Genomic DNA, 21,936 nt, shown 5'->3' with positions numbered 1-21,936 from the left:
AACATCAAAGACGGTATCATCTTTACTTTCTGGTACAAGATATCCCAAGTTCTTCTACAGGGTCTCACTTTGTAGCCCTGCTGGCCTAGAACTTGATATGTGAGACCAAGCTGGCCTCAAATTTAGAGAGATCTGCCTGTCTCTGCCTCCAGAGTATGATTAATGCCTACGGTAGATTAAAAGGCCGTATGCACCCTGACCTCTTGGCTTTCTCTTTTACATTGGTTCTGTGTTTCTTATTTAATAAGGCAGTTGGTTACATCTACACTACCGTGCCTGGACATATAGTTCCATTTCTTTGTCTAGTTCTTAACTTGTGTATGTATTCAATTTGTGAGAGTTTACTGTGCTCTACACTTAAGGCTTTTTTCGTCTTTCTCTCTGGCTGTTAAAAATTTTTAATTGAGATGGGCAGCGGTGGCACACACCTTAATCCCAGCACTTGGGAGGCAGAGCCAGGCGGATCTCTGTGAGTTTGATGCCAGCCTGGTCTACAGAGCGAGATCTAGGACAGGCACCAAAACTACACAGAGAAACCCTGTCTTGAAAAACAAAACAAAAAAGTTTTTAATTGGGTTTGGAGAGATGGCTAAGCAGTTAGGAGTGTATACTACTCTTGTGAAGGACAGGAGTTTGATTCCTAATGCCAGTGTAAGGCAGCCAAAAGCCACACATAACTCCAAGCCTAGGGGATCTGACACCCTCTTCTGGACTCTTTGAGCACCCTCACGCACATGTGCACACATGTGTGTGCACGTACACACTCAGTTTTTAAAAATAAAAATAAATTTAGGAAAGTTCTTAAATAATTCTATTGTATCGTGGTTAGTTTTTAAATTTTTATTTATTTATGTATGGGAGTATTTTGTCTGCATGTATGTCTGAGTGTCTTATGTATGCCTGGTACCTGTGGAGTCCAGAAGAGGGTGTTGGATCCCCTAGGACTGAAGTTAGAGGTGGCTGTGCGGCACCATATGGGTGCTGGGAATTGAACCTGGATCCTCTGGAAGAGCAGCCAGTGCTTTAGCTCTCTCTCCAGCCCTTAAGGTTTTACATTTTTATTTGTATTCAAATTTGATAGTAGAGCTGAGCATTGTGGTGTACTCCTTTAATCCCTGCACCTGGGAGGCAGAGGCCAGCAGATCTCTGTGAGTTCAAGGCTAGCCTGGTCTACATAGCAGTTCCAGATTAGCCATGTCTTTTCATAATGAGACCCTGTCTCCAAAAAAATTGCTAGTAAGTAAAATGTAGAGACAGACTTTAAAGTATCTGTTATGTATAAGGCAAAGTGCTGGCTGTTGGAAATGTAAAGATGCAGGGAGGAGAGAAAACTTTTAGTTTTCTAAAGAAATAGTTTTGGGTAAAAAATGCTTGACATGAAAACCTGACAACCTGAGTTCAATCCCTGAAGCCTACATAAAGTGGAAAGAGAGGACCAACTTGACAGAGTTACCTCTGGCATCCACACATGCACTGTGGCCCCCACTCATGTCCCTCCCACCCCCAATCACACACGCAAATAATATAAAATAATTTAATGAAAAAAACTTTGTTTTAGAAGAAGATGAATCCTTAGGCAATGTGATGCCGCACAGACCACAGAGAATGAGAATGCCAGGATGGTGGTAGTCCCTAGGGTTGATGGAGTGCTTTTCCCCCAGTTTTTTGTTTATTTTTCAAGATATCCTATTCATACTCTTTCTCTTTCTCTCCTTTTTGTAGCACCTGACAGATACATCCCATGGTGTAAGAAATAAGTGCCTGCAGTTGCTTGGCAATCTTGGCTCTTTGGAGAAGAGTGTCACAAAAGATGCTGCTGCTGAAGGGTTAACTGCTAGAGATGTCCAGAAGATTATCGGGGATTACTTTAGTGACCAAGATCCACGTGTCAGAACAGCAGCTATAAAAGCCATGGTAAACATGATAAAAAAGTATCTGGGGATGGTTTCTTTTTGGTTTTGTCTTTGTTGTTTGTTTTTGTTTTTCTGAGAAAGGGTTTCTCTGTGTAGCTCTGGCTGTCCTGGAACTCACAGAGATCCACCTGCCTCTGCCTCCTGAGTGCTAGGATTAAAGGTGTGGGCCACCAAAACCACAGCCTGGCTTTTTTTCTTTTCTTCCTTTTTTTCTTTTCCTTCCTTCCTTCCTTCCTTCCTTCCTTCCTTCCTTCCTTCCTTCCTTCCTTCCTTCCTTCCTTCTTTTTTTCCTTCCTTCCTTCCTTTTTTCCTTCCTTCCTTCTTTCTTTCTCTCTTTCTTGAGATAGGGTCTGGCTGTGTATCCATAACTGGCCTTGAACTTGTGCTGTGGGATGATCTGTATGTCCTGTGGAGCCTTCTTGGTTCTTTGTGCGTTACCCAGGTCCTTATAGAGGATGATTAGGACCATGGGCCTGAGTGCAGATGTTTGAGATGGTCTGCACTTGGCTGTGCTGGGGGATGGTCTGTATGTCAAGTTGTTCTGATTGGTCAATAAATAAAACCTGATCGGCTGTGGCTAGGCAGGAAGGATAGGCGGGACTAACAGAGAGGAGAAATAAAAGGACAGGAAGCAGAAGGACTGGCTGCAGCCGCCGCATGACCAGAGACACTGCAGCGCCGCATGACCAGCAGCATGTGAAATGCGATAAGCACAGCCACGTGGCGAGTATAGATTTGTAGAAATGCGTTACTTTAAGATATAAGAATAGTTAACAAGAAGCCTGCCACGGCCATACAGTTTGTAAGCAATATAAGTCTCTGTGTTTACTTGGTTGGGTCTGAGCGGCTGTGGGACTGGCGGGTGACAGAGATTTGTCCTGACTGTGGGCAAGGCAGAAAAACTCAAGCTACAACTTGGGGGTCCTCTTGCTTTAGCCTCACACCTGGCTCATCTCTTATGATTATGGTGTGTGCTACTTTGGATATATTCTGAAATCCCCTAGTGCACACTGTATTGGTGCTGGCCTCATAGAACTGAAGATACAAGTTCCTGTATGACAAGTATGCTTTTTTTTGGGCTTCTTTGGGACCCTTCATCTTTATCTCTGAAACAAGGAAGATACAATCTGTGTCTGTTCGAATGCCAAGTTAGATCCCTCCTTCAGGTATACTGGTTCCAGCAGGAAAGAGTGTGACTCAGTTTTATGTACAGTAGGCACACCATAGATGGCCCTTCAGAAATGGAAATGGGAGCCATGAGGGAGGTGTCTTTAGGGGAAGTTGTGGTAAATGTTTGTTCCTTGGGCTTCTTTCTTCCTGGACCCAGAACTGGACCCAGGGCTTGGTAAACGCTAGTCAAGTATTCTACCAGTGAGCAGCAAACCTGACCTTCTTTTTCTTTCTTACCATTATTTTATAATCTAGTTGCAGCTCCATGAAAGAGGACTGAAGTTACACCAAACAATTTATAATCAGGTACCTTACAATGATTACTTTCTGGAAGGGGAGGAGGTTCATGAAGCTGGGAGGGTGTTGCACCGCTTCTCAGGATTGGAAATCTTGGAGACTTTAGCTAGCGATCAGTGGCCACACTTATTGGGATGGATGTGAAGCCATATCTAAAACATATACTTTAAACATTTCTTTACTTTGCCTTTCTGAACTCATTTCACTTTGAGAACCAGTGCTGGCCTGAACTACTATAATGTAGTTCGATAGTACTAATGAATGTAAAAAGAATTGTAGTAAGATTTGTGGAGCTCAGTGTACATGAATGCTAAATACATGAAGAAAGTGTGGTTGGAAGTGAAGAAAGTGGACTGGGGATGTAACTCAGTGGGGTCCTAGTACTGAAAAGTAGTAATAATTAGGGCAAGTTATAGTCTTATCTCTCTTTGGCTGGGCCATACTGTAAGCAATTCTGGCACCACATATGGTAAACTGGAATGTTCTGGAGGGTGACCAAGACCACAGATCATATGAGAAGATGGCACATGAATGTGGTATTGGATTAAAAAAAAAGGAAATTGAGCCGGGCGGTGGTGGCGCACGCCTTTAATCCCAGCACTCGGAGCAGAGGCAGCAGATTCTGTGAGTTCGAGGAGTGGATACAAGTGAGTTTCAGGAAAGCGCAAAGCTACACAAGAGAAACCCTGTCTCGAAAAAAAAAAAAAAAAAAAAATTGAGTTGTGGAAAGGCTGTTTGACAGCGTAATCAAATGCCTTATAGAAAAGATGGTGTTGCTGCTGAGGGTGATGGAGTGAGTCTAGGGATAAGCAGTCTAATTCACCCTCAGATCAGGTTTTGTTAGCTTACCATGAATAACTTTATCTCTGGTGGGAATTATAATTAGCCACATGTCTGGGGCTGATATGTAAATATCTTTTGTAGTACTGTGGGCTTTGAGTACTCTGAGTAGACTTTACTAGGTTTGATGTTATTCTAGATATCTGTCACTCTGTATGGGTCTGCTTTTCACATGGGGTATGATGTTACATAGTTAGAGAACAGCCTGAGAAGCATACAAATGCCAAAATTTCTTTGTTTGGCAAAGGTTTAAGAAATTAAAAGCACTCTGAAGTATTTTGGTTGCTATCCTTATCCTGCCATCCTATCTTCATTTTGAAAGTATTTGAACATCATCTTTGAGGACAGAGACTGAGAGACGTGCAATCCTTCTTTGCAGGCCTGTAAATTGCTCTCTGACGACTACGAGCAGGTGCGCAGTGCTGCAGTCCAGCTCATCTGGGTTGTCAGTCAGCTCTATCCTGAGAGGTCAGTAGGTGAGAGTTGACCTTTGCTCATTGCTGTGCCATTTCTTTCTCCTTCCACCGTACAAAAGCCATCTATAGACAGAATTGTTGGGATTTGTGGAACAGTGTGAAATAGAGGGGGGCAGGGTACAGCTTTGATATCAGGCTGCTGTGAACTGTGTGCTTTGGGAAAGATACCTAACACTTTTGGGTCCCAGCGTCCTCACCTGCAATTGAAGAAATTGAACTGTGTCTCTAAAGTACCTTTTTTATTAAGACATGCAGATCTAGATAGAGAATGAGAATAAGAAGTTTAGTGTAGTTTGGTTTAGGTCAAATGTCGTATATAAAAGATACCAGGTGTGTATGCTTGTGGGCATGTGTCACATGCATGTGGAGAGCAGAGGACGTAGTGCAGGAATCATTTCTTCTTCCACCATGTAGATTCTGGAGATAAAGCTCAGGCCATTAGGCTTGGCAACGAGAACCTTACTTTCCGAGCCATCTACTGGCTCTGGCTAAAAATATCCCCATAGCACTTCAATTAGTGATTCACAATGATTCCTTGAGATGGAGATTTATAATATTTATTCTGTTAAATAGAAGGGTGTAAAAAATAGGTGGTGGTTTCCTTTCCATTAAACTGTTATCCAGCATTGGAAAGCAAGAATGGACTGATAAACCTATAGGGATGAGCTTTATGTATAGTTATTTGGAACTTACACACACACTTGTCTAGAACTCGCTTTTTTCAGACTCAGACTGTTTTATATAGGTCTATTTTATATAGGTGCTAGGGATTGAATGAGGGTCAGCATGCACTCTACCACTGAACTAGAAATCTTTCCACCCCCAAGTTCTTGGTTTCTTCATAAATCTTTGAACCTAATACACTGAAAGTTTGCAGTGCAACTAGAAGTCACTGGACAAGTTTCCCCGAGTGATAGGTTGTGCTGAAGTATCTTTCCTTCTAGGATTCACTACATACAGTTTTCATTGATATTCCTCAGTACCAAACCTGTAGGCTCAGGCTCAGGCTTTGTCATATGTGGTTTCTCCCCATTTCTTTTTATTTAGTATCGTCCCAATACCGTCTTCTAATGAAGAAATTCGTTTGGTTGATGATGCATTTGGGAAAATTTGCCACATGGTCAGTGATGGCTCCTGGGTAGTTCGTGTTCAAGCAGCAAAACTATTGGTAAGTTACATACACTTTCTTTAATGAACACAGTGCTTATTAAGTTTTTACAAACATTTTGAGAAACTGTAGATAGGGTCAGATATGTCATATTTTTAGAAATCCCATGATTTCTCCAATAGCTTGCCCCCCTCTTTTATGTTATATGCTTCATTACTGTGTTTATTTGCAAATAGGACTGACTTGAATATAAATGGTTAATAAAGGTAGACATCAGTCCAAACTCTTAAACCTGGAGTGTAATACTACCGTACTTACTTCTGTGCACAAAAGATGGGGAGGCGGAGGGGGAGTGTCAGTGAACAAACACACGTGAAAAGAAAAGGTAGTTAAACCCTTACCACTCAAATTCAACAGCACTCAAGTGTCTTTTACCATGTGGGAGCCAGGGATCAAAGTCAGGACTTCAGGCTTGGTAGCAAATGACCTTACCCAGTGAGCCATCTCATTAGCCCATACATTTTTGTTTTCATGTCTGTAAAATGAAAAATGTAATACCAAATTGAGAATTTAAAAAGATTAAAGTTGCCCACAGAAAGTATACCTATGAGTATACGTGTATATGTATGCATATATTATGTGTGTTTCTAGCTAGGCGGTGGTGGTGCACGCCTTTAATCCCAGCACTCAGGAGGCAGAGACAGGTGGATCTCTGAGTTTGAGGCCAGCCTGATCTACAGAGTGAGTTCTAGGACAGCCAGAGCTACATAGAGGAACCCTGTCTCAGAAAACAAAAACAAACAAATGAATAAATAAATAAATGAAAGTATATTTCTTTATAAGAAAGAGGCATAGCTATATGTAAATATGTGCATATATGTATGCTCATGTATATGACTTAAAGCCTAGCTGGCTAGAAATGTTGTAACTAATAGCATTTGTAATTACCAGCATTATTAGTAAGATTGGATTATTAATCACTCTTTAATACAAACAATTACATAATTTGGAGCTGTGTAGATTTAAAGTTATTAAAGCAGGGCTGTGGAAATGGCTCAGGAAGGTGGATGAGTTTGCTAAGATAGGGGATAGGTATGAACTGTCTAGAGTAGTAGGGAAAGAAGACGAGGTAAGAAGTAGTACAGGAGTGGGTGAGAGGTGTGTGATAGGATAAAACTCACGGAAAAGGAGAAATCAAGTTCCTTCAGAATTTAAAAGGAAATGAGCAGGGGTTCGATTTGTCTGTGCTGCACAAAAAGTGAAAGTTTTCCATTCCTCATTGTAACAAAACAAAAATATTCCACATGTAGGTTGTATTGGAAAATTGAAGACCATTGGAAAGAGATTGGGTTGTTATTATTATTTGTAACTCCTCAAAGAGGTTTTTTTTGTTATTACTATTCATAACTCCTCAAAGAGGTTTTTTTTTTTTTAGTCCCCCAAAGTGTGACTGCCAAGTAAGCAAATCCATACAACAGATAGTTACTGCTTTGAGCTTAGGTCTGTCTGGGATGTGGTTTTTTTGTGTGGAGGCCTCTTCAGAGTATGTTGAATTTTTCTTATCCAGTAAGGATTAAACTACATTGAAGTCTTTGATCTTAGAAGTTGTAACTTTTTTAGACTCTTTGCTATATGCTTCTGTGCGTTTAAGTGTGCCAAGCACAGGTGTTCCCTGAGGCAAATGCTGATGTCCTAGTTAGTGACAGCTTTACATCTGATGTCCTGTCCATCTTGGTTGGTGTTTTGCTGTCTTTTAGTCTCCTAATTAGATAGAAGCATTCAAGCTAGAAAGAAGAATGAGTTAGTACACGGGCCAGAGAAGGCGCAGTGGGTAAAAGTGCTTGTCTGACAAACCCATGACCTGAGTTTGATTCTCGGAACCCATGTAATGGGGGAAAGAGAACTGACTTCCTGATGTGTCCTGACTACCACATGGACATTGTGGTGTTTACGCATACACATACGTACACATACACACAATTCTAATAAAATAAAAATTTTGAAAGCAGTTTTTGCTCTGGAGGCGTGTTTGACACTGTTACCTATCTAGTTTCAGAGACACTTTATAAAGCTCTCCAGTGAAAGGGCTTTCTCAGTTTGCAGTTTAGGTTGGACAGTGGAAGTTGTGCAGTTGGGAGGTGTATTATCTTACCTGAAGATGTCTAATATAGACAAGACTGTATAGTCTTCTGATTAGTGCAATGTATATGAACTCCTCTTTCCCGAAGACTGTTCCTCTTGTGTTTTCCTGAATGAGTCTGCCATCTAAGAAGTCGTGGACTAGAGAAATTCAGGGATTTTAAAAGTTATGGGTGAGTGTATAATGTGTGTACAGGTGTGCGTCCATGGCGGAGGTGAGAGGAGGGACAGCTTTGTGCAACTGGTTCTCTCGCCATCTCTGCAGGAGTCTCAGGGATTGACTCAGGTCATGGGCCTTGTGTGCCAAGGGCTTTTTCCCACCAAGCCATCCTGTTGGCCCAGGAATTCTTTGTTTGGTTTTTGAGACAGAGTTCTTTCCTTCCTTCCTTCCTTCCTTCCTTCCTTCCTTCCTTCCTTCCTTCCTTCCTTCCTTCCTTCCTTCCTTCCTTCCTTCCTTCCTTCCTTCCTTCCTCCTCCCTCCCTCCCTCCCTCCCTCCCTCCCTCCCTTCTTCCCTCTTTCTCTCTCTCTTCTCTCTCTCTCTCTCTCTCTCTCTCTCTCTCTTTCTTTCTTTCTTTCTTTCTTTCTTTCTTTCAACTTATTTATTTTTATGTACATTGGTGTTTTAGTACCCTAGGACTGGAGTTACAGATAGTTCTGAGCAGCCATGTGGGTGCTGGGAATTGAACCCAGGTCCTCTGGAAGACCAGTCAGTACTCTTATCCACTGAGTCATCTCTCCAGCTCCACCCCACCCCACCCCACCCTTTTTTTTTTTTTGTTTGTTTTTTGAGACAAGGTTTCTCTGTGTAACAGAGACAGGGCTGTTTTCTGTGTGGCCCTGGCTGACCTGGAACTATGTAGGCCCTGCTGGCCCAAGCTCAGAGATCTGCCTGCCTCTGCCTCTCGAGTGCTGGGACTAAAGAAAGGCATGCGCCACAATGCCTGGCTAGGAATTCTGTTTTATTTGACCTTTAGCCATCAATTCATCAGTTTATATCAGTTCTGTCCCTATGACATTACTTAAATTCACCCCTTCTCCTTTTCTGCTGGGCCCATACTAATGTAAGTTTCACCATTTTTTTCAATTGAATTACTATGCTCTTGACATTTGTTAATTTAAAATGGAAAGCTTCAGCTATTCTTAGATGACACTGAAAATGTATTGCAAGTGATACAAAATTTCTTGAGGCCTGACATGGCTAAGACCTCTTCTGTGCTACTGTGTTAGGAGAGAGCTCAGCTGAAGGCACTGAAGAGGAGGGCATTGGAAACTGAACAAACAAACTTACTATAAAGTGGTTAGAATGTTTCTTTGTTGGGGAAAAATGCTCTTTAAATCCAAGTAATGCTGGTAATAAAACTATGAAGAAAGTTGGAGATCTCACCAGATTTGATGGCGCATGCTTGTAATCCCAGTACTGGGGAGTCAGAGGCAGGAAGATCACTGCACTTAGAGAGCAGCCTACTCTAGTAAGTTCCAGGCTAGGCAGGGAAGAAAGATCCAAGCCTGTGTAAGCATTTCCATATCTGTTTTTAACTTAGGAATCAAAGGACTTAGATGTCTACCGCTTGTGCCTAGGGCCTGCTCTTACAGCCTCCTAAGCTGGTGGTGTTGCTCTTGTTTTGACCGTGTCTGGTCCATTCACCCCTGCTGCAGGATGAACATTATGAGATAGAGATCTACATTCTCCTTTATTTGAAACAGGCAAACTAGCTAATCTCAGCTTCAATTTTTCACATTAAAAATGGACATTATTGGGGCTAGAGAGATGGCTCAGTGGTTAAAAGCACTTACTGCTGTTTCAAAGGACCCAGCTTTGACTCCCAGAACCCACATAATGATTCACAACTATCTGCATCTCTAGTTCCAGAGGACACACTCTTCTGACCTTCCACAGGGAAAACATCCATGCACATAAAATAAAATTTAAAAATATTTTTTAAAAATATATGAGTGGATAGATAAATAAGTGTATGGAAAGAATAGAGTAAGAAGAGATGGAAGTTAGGCCTGCTGGGAGGTGGAAACAATGAACATCAGGAGTTCAAGACCAGCCTCAGCTAGATAGTGAGTTCCAGCCAGGGCGATATGAGACCTTGACCCCTCCCTACCCCCCCAAAAAAAAGAAGGAAGGAAAGAAGGAATGGGAAAAAATATGATGAGGAAGGATGGCTAAAACAAAGGGTTTCTGGAACCTATGTTTATATTTCAGCTCTGGAATTTCTGACTATGTTACTTACTATTTGTATGCCCCTCCCCCCATGCATAAAATAAGACTAATGATGGTATTTACTTCGTAGCATACTACAGGATTAAATGGGTTGAGATATGTACAAAGCTCTCAGAACAGTATGTGGAATAGAGTAATTTCCAACTCAGTCAGAGGTAGCTTCTATTACTGTTGTCCATATTTTTATTTTAACAGTCTATTCCTGATGTTTAGAACCTATCTTAGCTATCAAGAATAATGTTACCTTTATGAATTTACTTGTAAACTCTGAATGTTAAGATGATGTTTGGAATATGCTTTGGATTCTTTCTTTTACAGGGCTCCATGGAGCAAGTCAGTTCTCATTTCTTGGAGCAGACTCTTGACAAGAAGCTAATGTCAGATTTGAGGGTAACTTGAATTCTTTGTTTAAACTGGGTTTCTGTAATCAATATCAGTGTAGATATATGGTGAGCTGTGTTGATTTAATGTAGCAGTCCATGCAAATGTTACATTAATTTAGGTTACTAGATTACATATTAATTCAAAATCATAGTAACTTGAACCAAATTACAAGCTACATCATGGACTTCATTCTGTAATAAAATATTTTGCAAAGGTTGTGTTAAACAAAAAGAGGTAGGATTTACTTTCTGTTCCTTAGAAACTATGGAGGTCTGATCTTATTTTGTGTGATGTGTGACATGGTGGGACTCCTTTTTAGCAACAGTTCTCACAGAAGGGCGAGTGAATGAATGAATCCTTTCTCTGGACAATAACCAAATGCCTCTGTGGAGTGCCTTAGACATTAACTGTGGTGGTGCTTCTTAACATGGTCAGCTAGATGAAATATGACCTAAAGTAGTATGTGCATTCATTGTCAGTACCTTAATTTTTATTTATAAACTCATAACAGAGTTATAGAATTGTTTATAAATAAATACAAGGGAAAAAAATGGCTTGCTTATATAATCTCAGTACCTTTGACAAATTTGGTTTCTTCTCTAGCTTCTTTTTTTTTTTTTTTTTTTTTTTGATTTTTCGAGACAAGGTTTCTCTGTGTAGTTTTGGTGCCTGTCCTGGATCTCGCTTTGTATACTAGGCTGGCCTCGAACTCACAGAGATTCGCCTGGCTCTGCCTCCCGAGTACTAGGATTAAAGGCGCAGGCCACCACCACCCAGCTTCTCTAGCTTTTTAAATGTGTGTTTAAACACTGAATTGTTATGTAGATAACTTTGTAGCCTCCTTTTTACACTCACCACTATATCACATAACCTTTTTTGAATTGCTGAGTTTATACTTCATGTCTTTAACAGTTGCACACTTTGTTAAGTACGTGGGCCATCTCTCTTTAGCCTTTTCACCATGGTAGGCTCAGATTCTTCTGATTTTTTTACCACTGTAGATCATGTGAAGGATATTATCCTTGTGACCTTAGTGACCCTTTCCTTTTTTTTTTTTTTATTACTCCATAAGCTAAACCTTTCAAAATGGTTCTGGAGTTGATATAGGCATGCCATAAACAGTGCTGTGTAGCTTTCCTTGATTTGAGTTGGTATTTAAGTCTGTTTTTGGTGCACAGGGTAGAAGTGTAAGGAAGGAAGTTCTTGTGGTGAATGAGATGAGATGAGCAATTTGAGGATTTCCAAGACACATAGCGAGGTGCAGGTTGTATTGTGGGATGTGACCCACATTCTTATAGACTCTGATACTTTGACTCATTGATGTTTCTGAAATGACTATCCATGGATTATGGCTCCTTTCTAAGATGTTTAAGAATTATGGTATGAAGCAGAGTGGCAGTTACTATTTATTTTTGATGAGAACCATGCCTGTGAATCACTTTTGCTCATCAGTATGCTCTCCCTTGGTGCTCTTCTAGAAGGTTATTTCGAGAGTACAGTTTTGCTCAACTAGAATATTGTTGCTATAGAGAGACAATGTTTTCTTTTTTGTTGTTGTGTTTTTTGTTTTGTTTTTCCAAGACAAGGGTTTCCCTGTATAACATCTCTGGCTGTCCTGAAACTCACTCTGTAAATCAGGCTGGCCTGAAACACACCGAGATCTACCTGCCTCTGCCTTCCGAGTGCTGGGATTAAAGGTGTGAGCCACCACCACCCCGCAATAGACAGTGTTTGCTAATGAGCCTGACAAATGTTTTTAGAGTGGGTATATTTTCCACTGTGTGATGAGGCACTGCTTTCGTCTGCCTCTCTGGCTCTCCTTTTCTATGTTTAGTGGTAAGTATAGCCATCTCTCCAGTCAACACTTTATCCAGGTTACTGGAAACTATTATAGACTTGTGGATTTCTTGTCTCGTTTTAAGTTGGGTTTGCATTTCTTTACTCTGAACTGTTGAGTCGTCTCCAAGGGCAGTTTTGTTGCCTACATCCTCTTAGTTTTAGGTGCACTTTAGTGTTCTTGGCAAGCAGTAATTGTTGTCATCTTCTTCAGAGGAAACGCACTGCACATGAGCGTGCCAAGGAACTTTACAGTTCAGGGGAGTTCTCCAGCGGCCGGAAATGGGGAGATGATGCTCCCAAGGAAGAAATAGATACGGGTGCCGTGAACTTGATAGAGTCAGGAGCTTGTGGAGCCTTCGTTCATGGGTTGGAAGATGAGATGTATGGTAAGTATGGCTTTGTATTATCAATAGTACCACATGCTTTGCTTTGTGTCATGCATAGGAGAAGGCGATAATAGATGCATCATCTGTCCCTGCCGATGGCTCAGCAGGTAAAGGTGCTTCTCATACAAGTTTGGAGACCTAAGCACGATCTCCAGAACCCACATGAGAGATCTGACTCCATAATTGTTCTTTCACCTCCACACATGTGCCGCAGCCCTCATTGTATCTCTCTTACACACACAGAATTTATAAAGTGCATCTTTTCATTTAGCCTTTTAGTCACTGTGTAAAGAGCCTCTTAGGAAGGAATGGCTAAGGCCCAAGCAGTATGATGCAGTGGTTAAATTCAGATATCTGCATTTCTATAAAATGGGGATGATAATAATAAGCATCTTTCTGAGCTGTAAAAATTAGATGAGATTCTGCACACATAAAGCACTTGGCATGATACATGATCTATTTGTAGTAAACATTTAGTAATAAAAAGTCATATTAATAATAATAATTTAGTTACTCAGACAGCAAGATTTAAATTCAGGTGTTTGTGACCAGAAAGCCTTTCATCTATCTTCCTTTTTGCCTTTGTGAAAATTTTTGTGTCATGTTATCTGTTTGTCTATCTGTCTTGTCTTGTCTCGTCTGTCTGTCTGTCTGTCTGTCTGTCTGTCTGTCTCTCTGTCAACTTACCTACCTACCTACCTATCTATGTAATGGAGCCTTACTGTATAGCCCTGGCTGGCCTGGAACTTGCTATATGGACCAGGCCAGTCTTGAACTCACAGAGATCTTCCTGCCTGTGCCGCCCCGGTGCTGGGGTGGAAGGTGTGCACAGCCATACCTGTCCAGTTATTAGTCCTTTAAAGGTTTTCTGGTTCCACATAGCACTACGGTCCTGAAGTTTCCTACAGTGTCCTTCTGCACCTCTCTTCCCTGTTGTGTTTTACTTGGAGAGGTATCTTCCCATTTCCTGTTTCTCTCCCCTCAACTCCCTTCCTCTGACCCCTTTTCTCCTCCTCTTCCCTTTTTCCTTTCTTCTCTCTTTTTGTTGTTCTCGACATTAGAAAAGTTCAGTTAGAGAGGTGAGGTTGTAGCTTGGTTTGCAGATTACTTTCTAGCAGGCCTGAAATGGTGAAGATCACTCCACACAGTTTGTGCTGAGACCTGTCTTCATAGGAGGAGCATGTCCCTTAACCACATACAGTATGATGCTAGCCTGGATTACAGGTGTGAGTCCTGGTGTTTTCTCTTCCCTCATTGACTTTGTGGCAAGTAAATTCATTTTGCCAATTCTTTGTTCTAAGATGATGATAGCTAGCTTATTTCAACCTTAACAGTAATAAGTTATTTAACATCTGACATTTAAGTATATTTTCATGTAGTTAGAACACTGAGATAAGGCAACACCATTTTCAGGAAATTCAATACTCTTGGGCATTTGTGTTACTTGATCACAGGCACATGGAATAAGATACAGGCCTTAGTCCTTGGTATACAAAGCCCATGCTTGTGCATCATTGTGATGGTGGCAGGAAGAAGATGCTACAGGGAGAATCTGTAGAGTGAAAGAAGAGTAGAGAATAAAAGTGGCCTGTGTGAGAAGGAATCCTTGGTTTTCATGGCTCTTAAATAATGTTCAGTTTAATTTGGTTTTCATTTTTTAGAGGTTCGCATTGCTGCTGTGGAGGCTCTTTGTATGCTGGCCCAGTCTTCACCCTCCTTTGCTGAAAAGTGCCTTGATTTCCTAGTTGACATGTTTAATGATGAAATTGAGGAAGTGCGTCTACAGTCCATACACACGATGAGAAAAATCTCTAACAATATCACCCTCCGAGAAGACCAGCTTGATACTGTCCTGGCTGTGTTAGAGGTGAGTGTTTGTAGCTGTCATTCATTTCCTCATCAGATACCTAGGAGGCCATCCCCCTTTAATCCAGGTATTGTAGGCAGCAAAGTTTTGCCCTCTTACCATATTCCTCCCAAAGTGGAATTTGAATAAGCTTGTTATTGCTATGACCAGGGAAGGGAATAAAAAGAACATCTAACTTGAGCTGGCTGAGTCAAGGAGACCAAAACAAACAAACAAACAAACAAACAAAAATGCTCTGAGGACACTTTAAGTAAGAAAGCATGGGAGGTTTATTTTTAAGGACAAGGTGGTGCCATTGACTAGACAAGGAAAACACTGTGAGTGGTTTCTGAAGGTTAGAAAGGTTCCAGAGGTTAGAAAATCTAACACCCAGGGATTCAAAGCCCTTCACTGCAGTGGTAGCACATGACTGAAGAAGACATGAGAGAGGGCAGAGAAGTACCTGGAAATAAGGCAGGAGACTGTGATAAAGAACTCTTCTTAGCCTCTGGTTTTATTCCATTCAGTTGCTACAGCAGGAAAGGGTCTTAGAGGTCAGTTCTTTCCACTCTATAGTTTTATAGAGAAAAAGTAATTTGTCTGAGGTTACACAGTCAATTAAGTGGTTGCTTTGGGTATACAAAGACTCCCCAGGCTGTAGAACTCGTGTTTTGGGGTTATTTTTCTGAAGTGTCTGGATCTTATTTGCAAGTACTGTAATTGGTTTCTCAGTGTTAACAAACGAGATCTGGCTTTAGCCCCTCACTCATGAAAGGTACCTCACTATTAGCTGCTGTGGGATGTCTTTCTGTATGCTGTGAATATGTGTTGCTCTGATGGGTTGATAAATAAAGCTCTGTGGCCACCTCCTGAGAGGTTTCCAGATGAACCAACATCCAGAACAGCTTCAAGGCAACTGGCTCAGAGAACACAGTATCACAGACTACTCCAGTCAGGACTTGACCATAATCCTAACATTTTCTTTGTGTCCCCATAAGACTACCAGTGCCCTCAATCAGCAGGAAGTAGCCTAGAAACTACGCCAATATTCCCCCAAAATGGATTATGGATGTTTGTCTTTGTTTACATTGTTGATTCCAAATTGTTACTGGTCATAGTCAATCTCTTTCTAAAAGAAGAAAGGGGATATGATATAGAAATGTAGGATATAGATATGATAGGATGAAAGGGTAGATTATTGAATCTATTTTTAAAGAGCAACATCTTGTTTAAAATGTTTTACATTGCTGGGGATTTTAGTTTATTGATACAAATTTAAAGTTAATTTTGTTATTCTGTATGTATATTACTACTCTTGTTTAAGGTATTATGTTTATGCAGCTCATTTGAAATTGTAATATATAATTAAATACAGATTAATAGTCATCTAGGATAATCAAACTTATAATCATGCTAGTTAAGTGTTTTAGGTATATAAAGGTATATTTCAATTAGGTATGTAATCTTCAAACACTTCAAAGACTTACAGAATATGGCATTTAAAATGTTTCAAAAACTTAGACTTTCTGGACAGTGACACACATCTGCTCCTGGCAGCACCGACTTACTTCAAAGAGAAAGATGGGTATCAAAGATAGTCTATATGGAGTTTATCTTCTTCATAGCAAAAATAGCCATTTGGACGAGAAACTGCTCTTGCCTGGACTGCTGATAATATGTTGTATAAACTGGACATACAGGTTCCATAGGAAAATGACCACTGAATTTGCCAAAACAAGGCAGAATGGTCCGTCAGGTTCCTACTTCGCAGAGGAGACTGCCAGACATTCTACAGGGCACAGGGAAAAATGACTGAGAAACTAGGCCTATAGGCTGAAGATGGATGCCCCAACGTTGCAGAGGAACTTTGGGTGACTGTCCAGGCAGCCATCTGTCTCTGTCATTCTAGATTTTTAGAAGTTTCGTACAATGTACTTCCTATTTACTTAGGTAATATTATATCATTCTGGGGTCTTTGATGTAGTTGAAGACTAGCTAGTTATAATTTCCCTTGGTTATGATAAAAGATAAATTAGATATGAAACTTTAGACTCATAAATATAAGATAGATAGAATATTTTCTTTAATTTTGCCAAATACAAATAGACTAGGTATTATAATTGTAATTCTGCTTGATAACTGTTTTGTTATATATAATTTTACTATGTTAAAGTTAAAATCTTCCTTTTTGATTATACAGAAAAGGGGAAGTGCTGTGGGATGTCATTCTGTATGCTGTGAATATGTGTTGCTCTGATTGGTTGATAAATAAAATGCTGATTGGCCAGTAGCCAGGCAGAAAGTATAGGTGGGGTGAGCAGATGAGAAGAATTCTGGGAAGAGGAAGGGCAGAGTCAGGAGTCACTAGCCAGACACAGAAGAGGCAAGATGACAAGGCAGAACTAAGAAAAGATACCAAGCCACGTGGCTAAACATAGATAAGAATTATGGGTTAATTTAAGTGTAAGAGCTAGTCAGTAATAAGCCTGAGCTAATGGCCAAGCAGTTATAATTAATATAAGTTTCTGAGCGATTATTTTATAAGCGGGCCACAGGACTGCAGGGGGCCTGGTAGGACTGGAGAAACCTTCTGACTACAATTAGCATAATTATTTCAGATTTCTGCTGCATTCTTTTTTTTTTTTTTTTTTGGATGATTAGGCTTTTTTTAAAATGACTTATTTAATCTTTATTTTATGTGCATTGGTGTTTTGCCTGCATGTATGTCTGTGTGAGGGTGTCGGATCCCCAGGAACTGGAGTTACAGACAGTTGTGAGCTGCCGTGTGGGTGCTGAAAATTGAACCCAGGTCTTCTGGAAAAACAGCCAATATTCTTATTCTTTTTTTTTTTTTTTTTTTAAAAAAAAACAGTAAAATATTTTCTCTATAGAAAATATTATAAATGATAACATTTCCCAGTAAGCTCTTTTAAGCTGAATGATAGCTGAATTATACATATAAATATTGATTAGATTCTGGGATACAGAAGAGACCTATCTTAATCTGTTCAGAGAGCTATGTTTTACTTAAGTTGTATATGTGAGATTCCTATTCATCTTCCCCTTCACTGTTTGATTTACGGCAGACGTTTTTCTATAGGCTAATCCATAATCTAAAAAGATTTTTAGCCTCCCCTCCTGAAAGTACGGCCAGCATTTTCTTTCATCAGCTTGATACAGTACAAATTCTAATCCTAATAGTGAAATGTTTCACTAAAGCTTGCCCAGTGATTGGGTAAAACCAAAACTTATTATAAGCCATAGTCATCCTAGGGTCCCCCCTGCTAGGTAGCCTCCCTGGATCTATGGGTTGCAGTCTGATTGTCCTTTGCTTTATATCTAGTATCAACTTATGAGTGAGTACATACCATGTTTGTCCTTCTGGGTTTGCATTACCTCACTCAGGATGATTTTTTCTAGTTCCATCCATTTGCCTGCAAATTTCATAATGTCATTGTTTTTCTCTGCTGAGTAGTACTCCATTGTGACTATATACCATATTTTCTTAATCCATTCTTCAGGTGACGGGCATCTAGGTTGTTTCCAGGTTCTCAGCCAGTATTCTTAACTACTGAGCTATATCTCCAGCCCCTTCTGCTGTATTCTCTGTAAAACAGGGTGCTTTTTAAAGAGTGTTATCATTTAAAGAATGTTATCAGCCAGGTGGTAGTGGTGCACACCTTTAATTCCAGCACTCGGGAGGCAGAGCCAGGCGGATCTCTGTGAGTTCGAGGCCAGCCTGGGCTACCAAGTGAGTTCCAGGAAAGGCGCAAAGCTACACAGAGAAACCCTGTCTCGAAAAACCAAAGACAAAAACAAAACAAAACAAAACAAAAGAATGTTATCATTCTCCTACTTCCATAGCACTTCTTTTAAGAATTTTCATGAGTTCACACCTATTTTGTTTTGTTTTGCTGAGACAGGGTTTCTCTGTGTAGCCTTGGCTATCCTGGAACTGTAGGCTGACCTTACACCCAAGGACAGCCTCCTGCCTCCTCAGTGATGGGATTGTAGACTTGAGCCATCTTGCCTGGCTTTTCGTTTTCTGTGTCATCATTTCTGACCTTAAATTTCATACTGTAATCATTTCTGTGTCTTCGTGTCTTTCTTTACTACTTCACCGTAGTTTTCCCCTCTGCCTACAAAACTGCCACTGTTCACTCATTGGGATTCTGTTGATCTCCACAGTGTATAAGCTGCTTGACTCAGAATTTTCCAAGGAGTTAGACATATAAACTATTCTTCCATTGTGCTGGTCATGGCTCCTTTGCATTTACTGTGTTACTATACTTCTTTGCTTTGAGCCTTCCAGCTGGAATTTCTTTTGGGGGCTATGCTAAGATACTGTCCTACCTAGAGAAATTTGTCTATTAATCAAGTACTGTCAATCGATTCAAAATATTTTTGTGTCAAAAACATGTGCTTTGAGCATAATTATAGTCTTAAAAGAAGTAAACAGTTTCAGATGGTGACAGATCGTATACAGAAGATAAACAGTCTAGACATGTGGGAGATTTTATGATACATCTTCAGGTTAGTCAAGCTTCTGAGGAGAGGATACATAAAGGACAGAGCAGCCATTCCTGTGAAGACTGAGGCAAAGACCTGCTCCTGGAAAGGCTAAGGTACAACAGAGTAAGACTTTCAGTCTTCATGGAACATAGTGAGAAAGCAGAGGTCTTAGACGTAGATAGGCAGGGGGCAAGTGACTGTGGAGAGAAGTTGACATGTAGACTTGCCTCTCCTTCAGCATTTCTCGTTCTTAAAACATTTTTGAAATTTATATCAGATACATTGTTAAATTCTGTCAATCATTTGATGCATATTAAATACTGGTCCCATGTGTCTCCTCTTTTTTTTTTTTTTTTTGGTTTTTCGAGACAGGGTTTCTCTGTGTAGCTTTGCGCCTTTCCTGGGGCTCACTTGGTAGCCCAGGCTGACCTCGAACTCACAGAGATCCGCCTGGCTCTGCCTCCCGAGTGCTGGGATTAAAGGCGTGCGCCACCAACGCCCGGCTTTTTTTTTTCTTTTATCATGTCTAGCAGGTTTGTCTGTTTGTTTTATCTCCCTGATGAGATCATTACCTCTGTAAGTAGAGTCGCTAGGTGATGCCTTTTATTATGTTCTTTTCAAGTTCAATCTAGTGACTTAGTCATAGTGAGTGCTTAGCAAATATTTTCTGAAACAAATCTGTACAAGCTAACCACATAACTGGCAATTATATAGTTCTTAAGAAACACATAAATTAAAATTGTTTTTCTTACTAGTTTGAACATTGTTTTTCCAAGGCATCAGTACAGCTTCCTGCTGTCAGCAATGGAGATTTACTTATTTGGGAAGCATTTTCGGATGGTTAAGTTGACAGTGTGTAGAGGCAGACAGATCTGAGTCAGCTCCTCAGTCCCTCCTTTTGGTCTTTACTTTTCCCTGTTGTCTTGGCTATGTCTGTCTGTTGTGTGCCAGGCACTGTTGTAGGGGAAGTTATAATAGTGAGTGAGAGCCATGATCCTGCTCTCATGAACCTTATAATTTAGTGGGAGTCAGAAATACTGATACAAAGGCATAGCAATAAAATGGAATAAGTCCATAGCATGAGTGAGATGCCGTAAGAGTATATCAGGGAATTTGGTTCTTGGGAGTTAGAGGATACAGCAGTCAGGAAAAGGACCGAATGTTGAACTCAGAGAAGGAGGAGCTAGGCACTGACTAGTTTGGCAAGAATTGTCCACAGTGTGAAGTGTAGCAGATGCAGATCTGTGGTGAGTAGGCATGTGGCACAGTTGAAAGACCAAAGAGAGTTGTATGTCAGGAAGAAAAATGACTACAAGTGTGCTGGGACATGGTGCTGGAGGTAGTGGGCCAGCTCATGCAGTCTTACTACTCATTTGTTGATTTGGTCTGGCCACGCAGACTTCCACGCTGTTTTACACATGATACTATGTGGCCTTTATGGGTTTTGTTCCTTTTAATTATAAAATACTCAGACATCCTAGTGCTCTTTCTTTTTTTTAACCTGTTCCCCTATCCTTTGTGTGTTTCCGGGGTGGGGTGGGGGTGGTCTTATTATATAGCTCAGGCTACCTTCAAAGTCATAATCCTACCTCTGATTCCCAAGTGCTGGGGCTGCAAGTGTGTGAAACCATATCCAGCATGGCCTGCTCTTTCATAGTTAGAAGGAGCCTCTTATAACTTGGACACTGAGTTAAAGTTTCAGACAGGGAGAAAAAGGAAGGTTAAAGAGCAAAAAAGGGCTGGGTATAGTGGGTCATGGCTGTAATCTCAGGACTTAGGAAGTAGAGGCAGGAAGATCAAGACTTCAGGGTCATCCTCAGCTACATAGTTCAAGGTGAACCTGGACTGTATGAGACCCTGCCTCAAAACATGAAGAAGCCAGGTGAGATGGTGCATGCTTTTAATTTTAGCACATAGGAGGCTAGGCAGGTGGATCTCCATAATTTGAGGCTAACCTGGTGTACATAATGAGCTCTAGGCCAACCAATACTACATAGTGAATGAAACCCTGTCTTAATAAACAAACAAATAAATACAGGAAGAGAGAAAGAATAGAAGAAAGAAAAGAAAGACTATCCCCTTCTTAGATCAATAAAATGAGGCCTTTCTTGGGAATTTTAGCTAGTAAATTTCTAAATATTTTTTCCTGTGCCCATCCTATATGGAAAGGTAGCTATGGCCAAGGGGATGATAGATGGAACTTGAGTTTGCTAGCAATTACTGTTGTTAATTATTGCTTTTCTTTCTTTCTCTTCTGAAAAAGGATTCCTCCAGGGATATTAGAGAGGCTCTTCATGAACTCTTATGCTGTACTAATGTTTCAACAAAAGAAGGGATTCATCTTGCACTGGTGGAGCTACTAAAAAATTTAACCAAGTACCCTACTGACAGGGACTCCATATGGAAGTAAGGACATTTACCTCATTTACTAAGTCTCGTCATAAGATAACTGTACAACGTACATTATTTGGGGGATATCATAGACTGGGAGTAGCCCTCCCTTTCACCTTTCAGTAGAAACTGGGTTCAACTTTTCCAAACTTTTTTTTGTTTTGTTTTCTGTTTTTCAAGACAGGGTTTCTTTGCATATCCCTGGCTGTCCTGGAACTTACTCTGTAGACCAGGCTAGCCTCAAACTCAAACTCAGATTCACCTGCCTCTACTGGTTGGCATGCCCCACTACCTCCTGGCTATCTTTTCCAAACTGTTAGAAATCTGACTGCTTAAATGAACATCACATATTCGATTAGAGGTTCCCACCCATCCACCTGGTAATATCCTATCTCGATTGTGTA

The 21,936-nt window shown here is 40.6% G+C and overlaps 1 protein-coding gene across 2 annotated transcripts in view; it reads left to right on the top strand.

Annotated features, from left to right (window-relative positions):
* Ints4 (integrator complex subunit 4) overlaps positions 1 to 21,936 on the top strand; it is a 78,094-nt gene that overhangs the window by 21,931 nt on the left and 34,227 nt on the right. For both annotated transcript variants that reach the window (XM_028877447.2, XM_028877448.2), the window contains exons 5-12: positions 1,723 to 1,914; positions 3,339 to 3,389; positions 4,600 to 4,688; positions 5,744 to 5,864; positions 10,493 to 10,564; positions 12,609 to 12,783; positions 14,445 to 14,650; positions 21,405 to 21,547. In XM_028877447.2, coding sequence (XP_028733280.1) covers positions 1,723 to 1,914; positions 3,339 to 3,389; positions 4,600 to 4,688; positions 5,744 to 5,864; positions 10,493 to 10,564; positions 12,609 to 12,783; positions 14,445 to 14,650; positions 21,405 to 21,547 — 1,049 coding nt within the window. The remainder of the gene's footprint in view (positions 1 to 1,722; positions 1,915 to 3,338; positions 3,390 to 4,599; positions 4,689 to 5,743; positions 5,865 to 10,492; positions 10,565 to 12,608; positions 12,784 to 14,444; positions 14,651 to 21,404; positions 21,548 to 21,936) is intronic.

This window comes from Peromyscus leucopus, chromosome 1 (genome assembly GCF_004664715.2).
Source record: "Peromyscus leucopus breed LL Stock chromosome 1, UCI_PerLeu_2.1, whole genome shotgun sequence".
NCBI lineage: Eukaryota > Metazoa > Chordata > Mammalia > Rodentia > Cricetidae > Peromyscus > Peromyscus leucopus.
The sequence above is the reverse complement of the archived record's forward strand: the minus strand, read 5'-3'. Positions and strand labels throughout refer to the sequence as shown.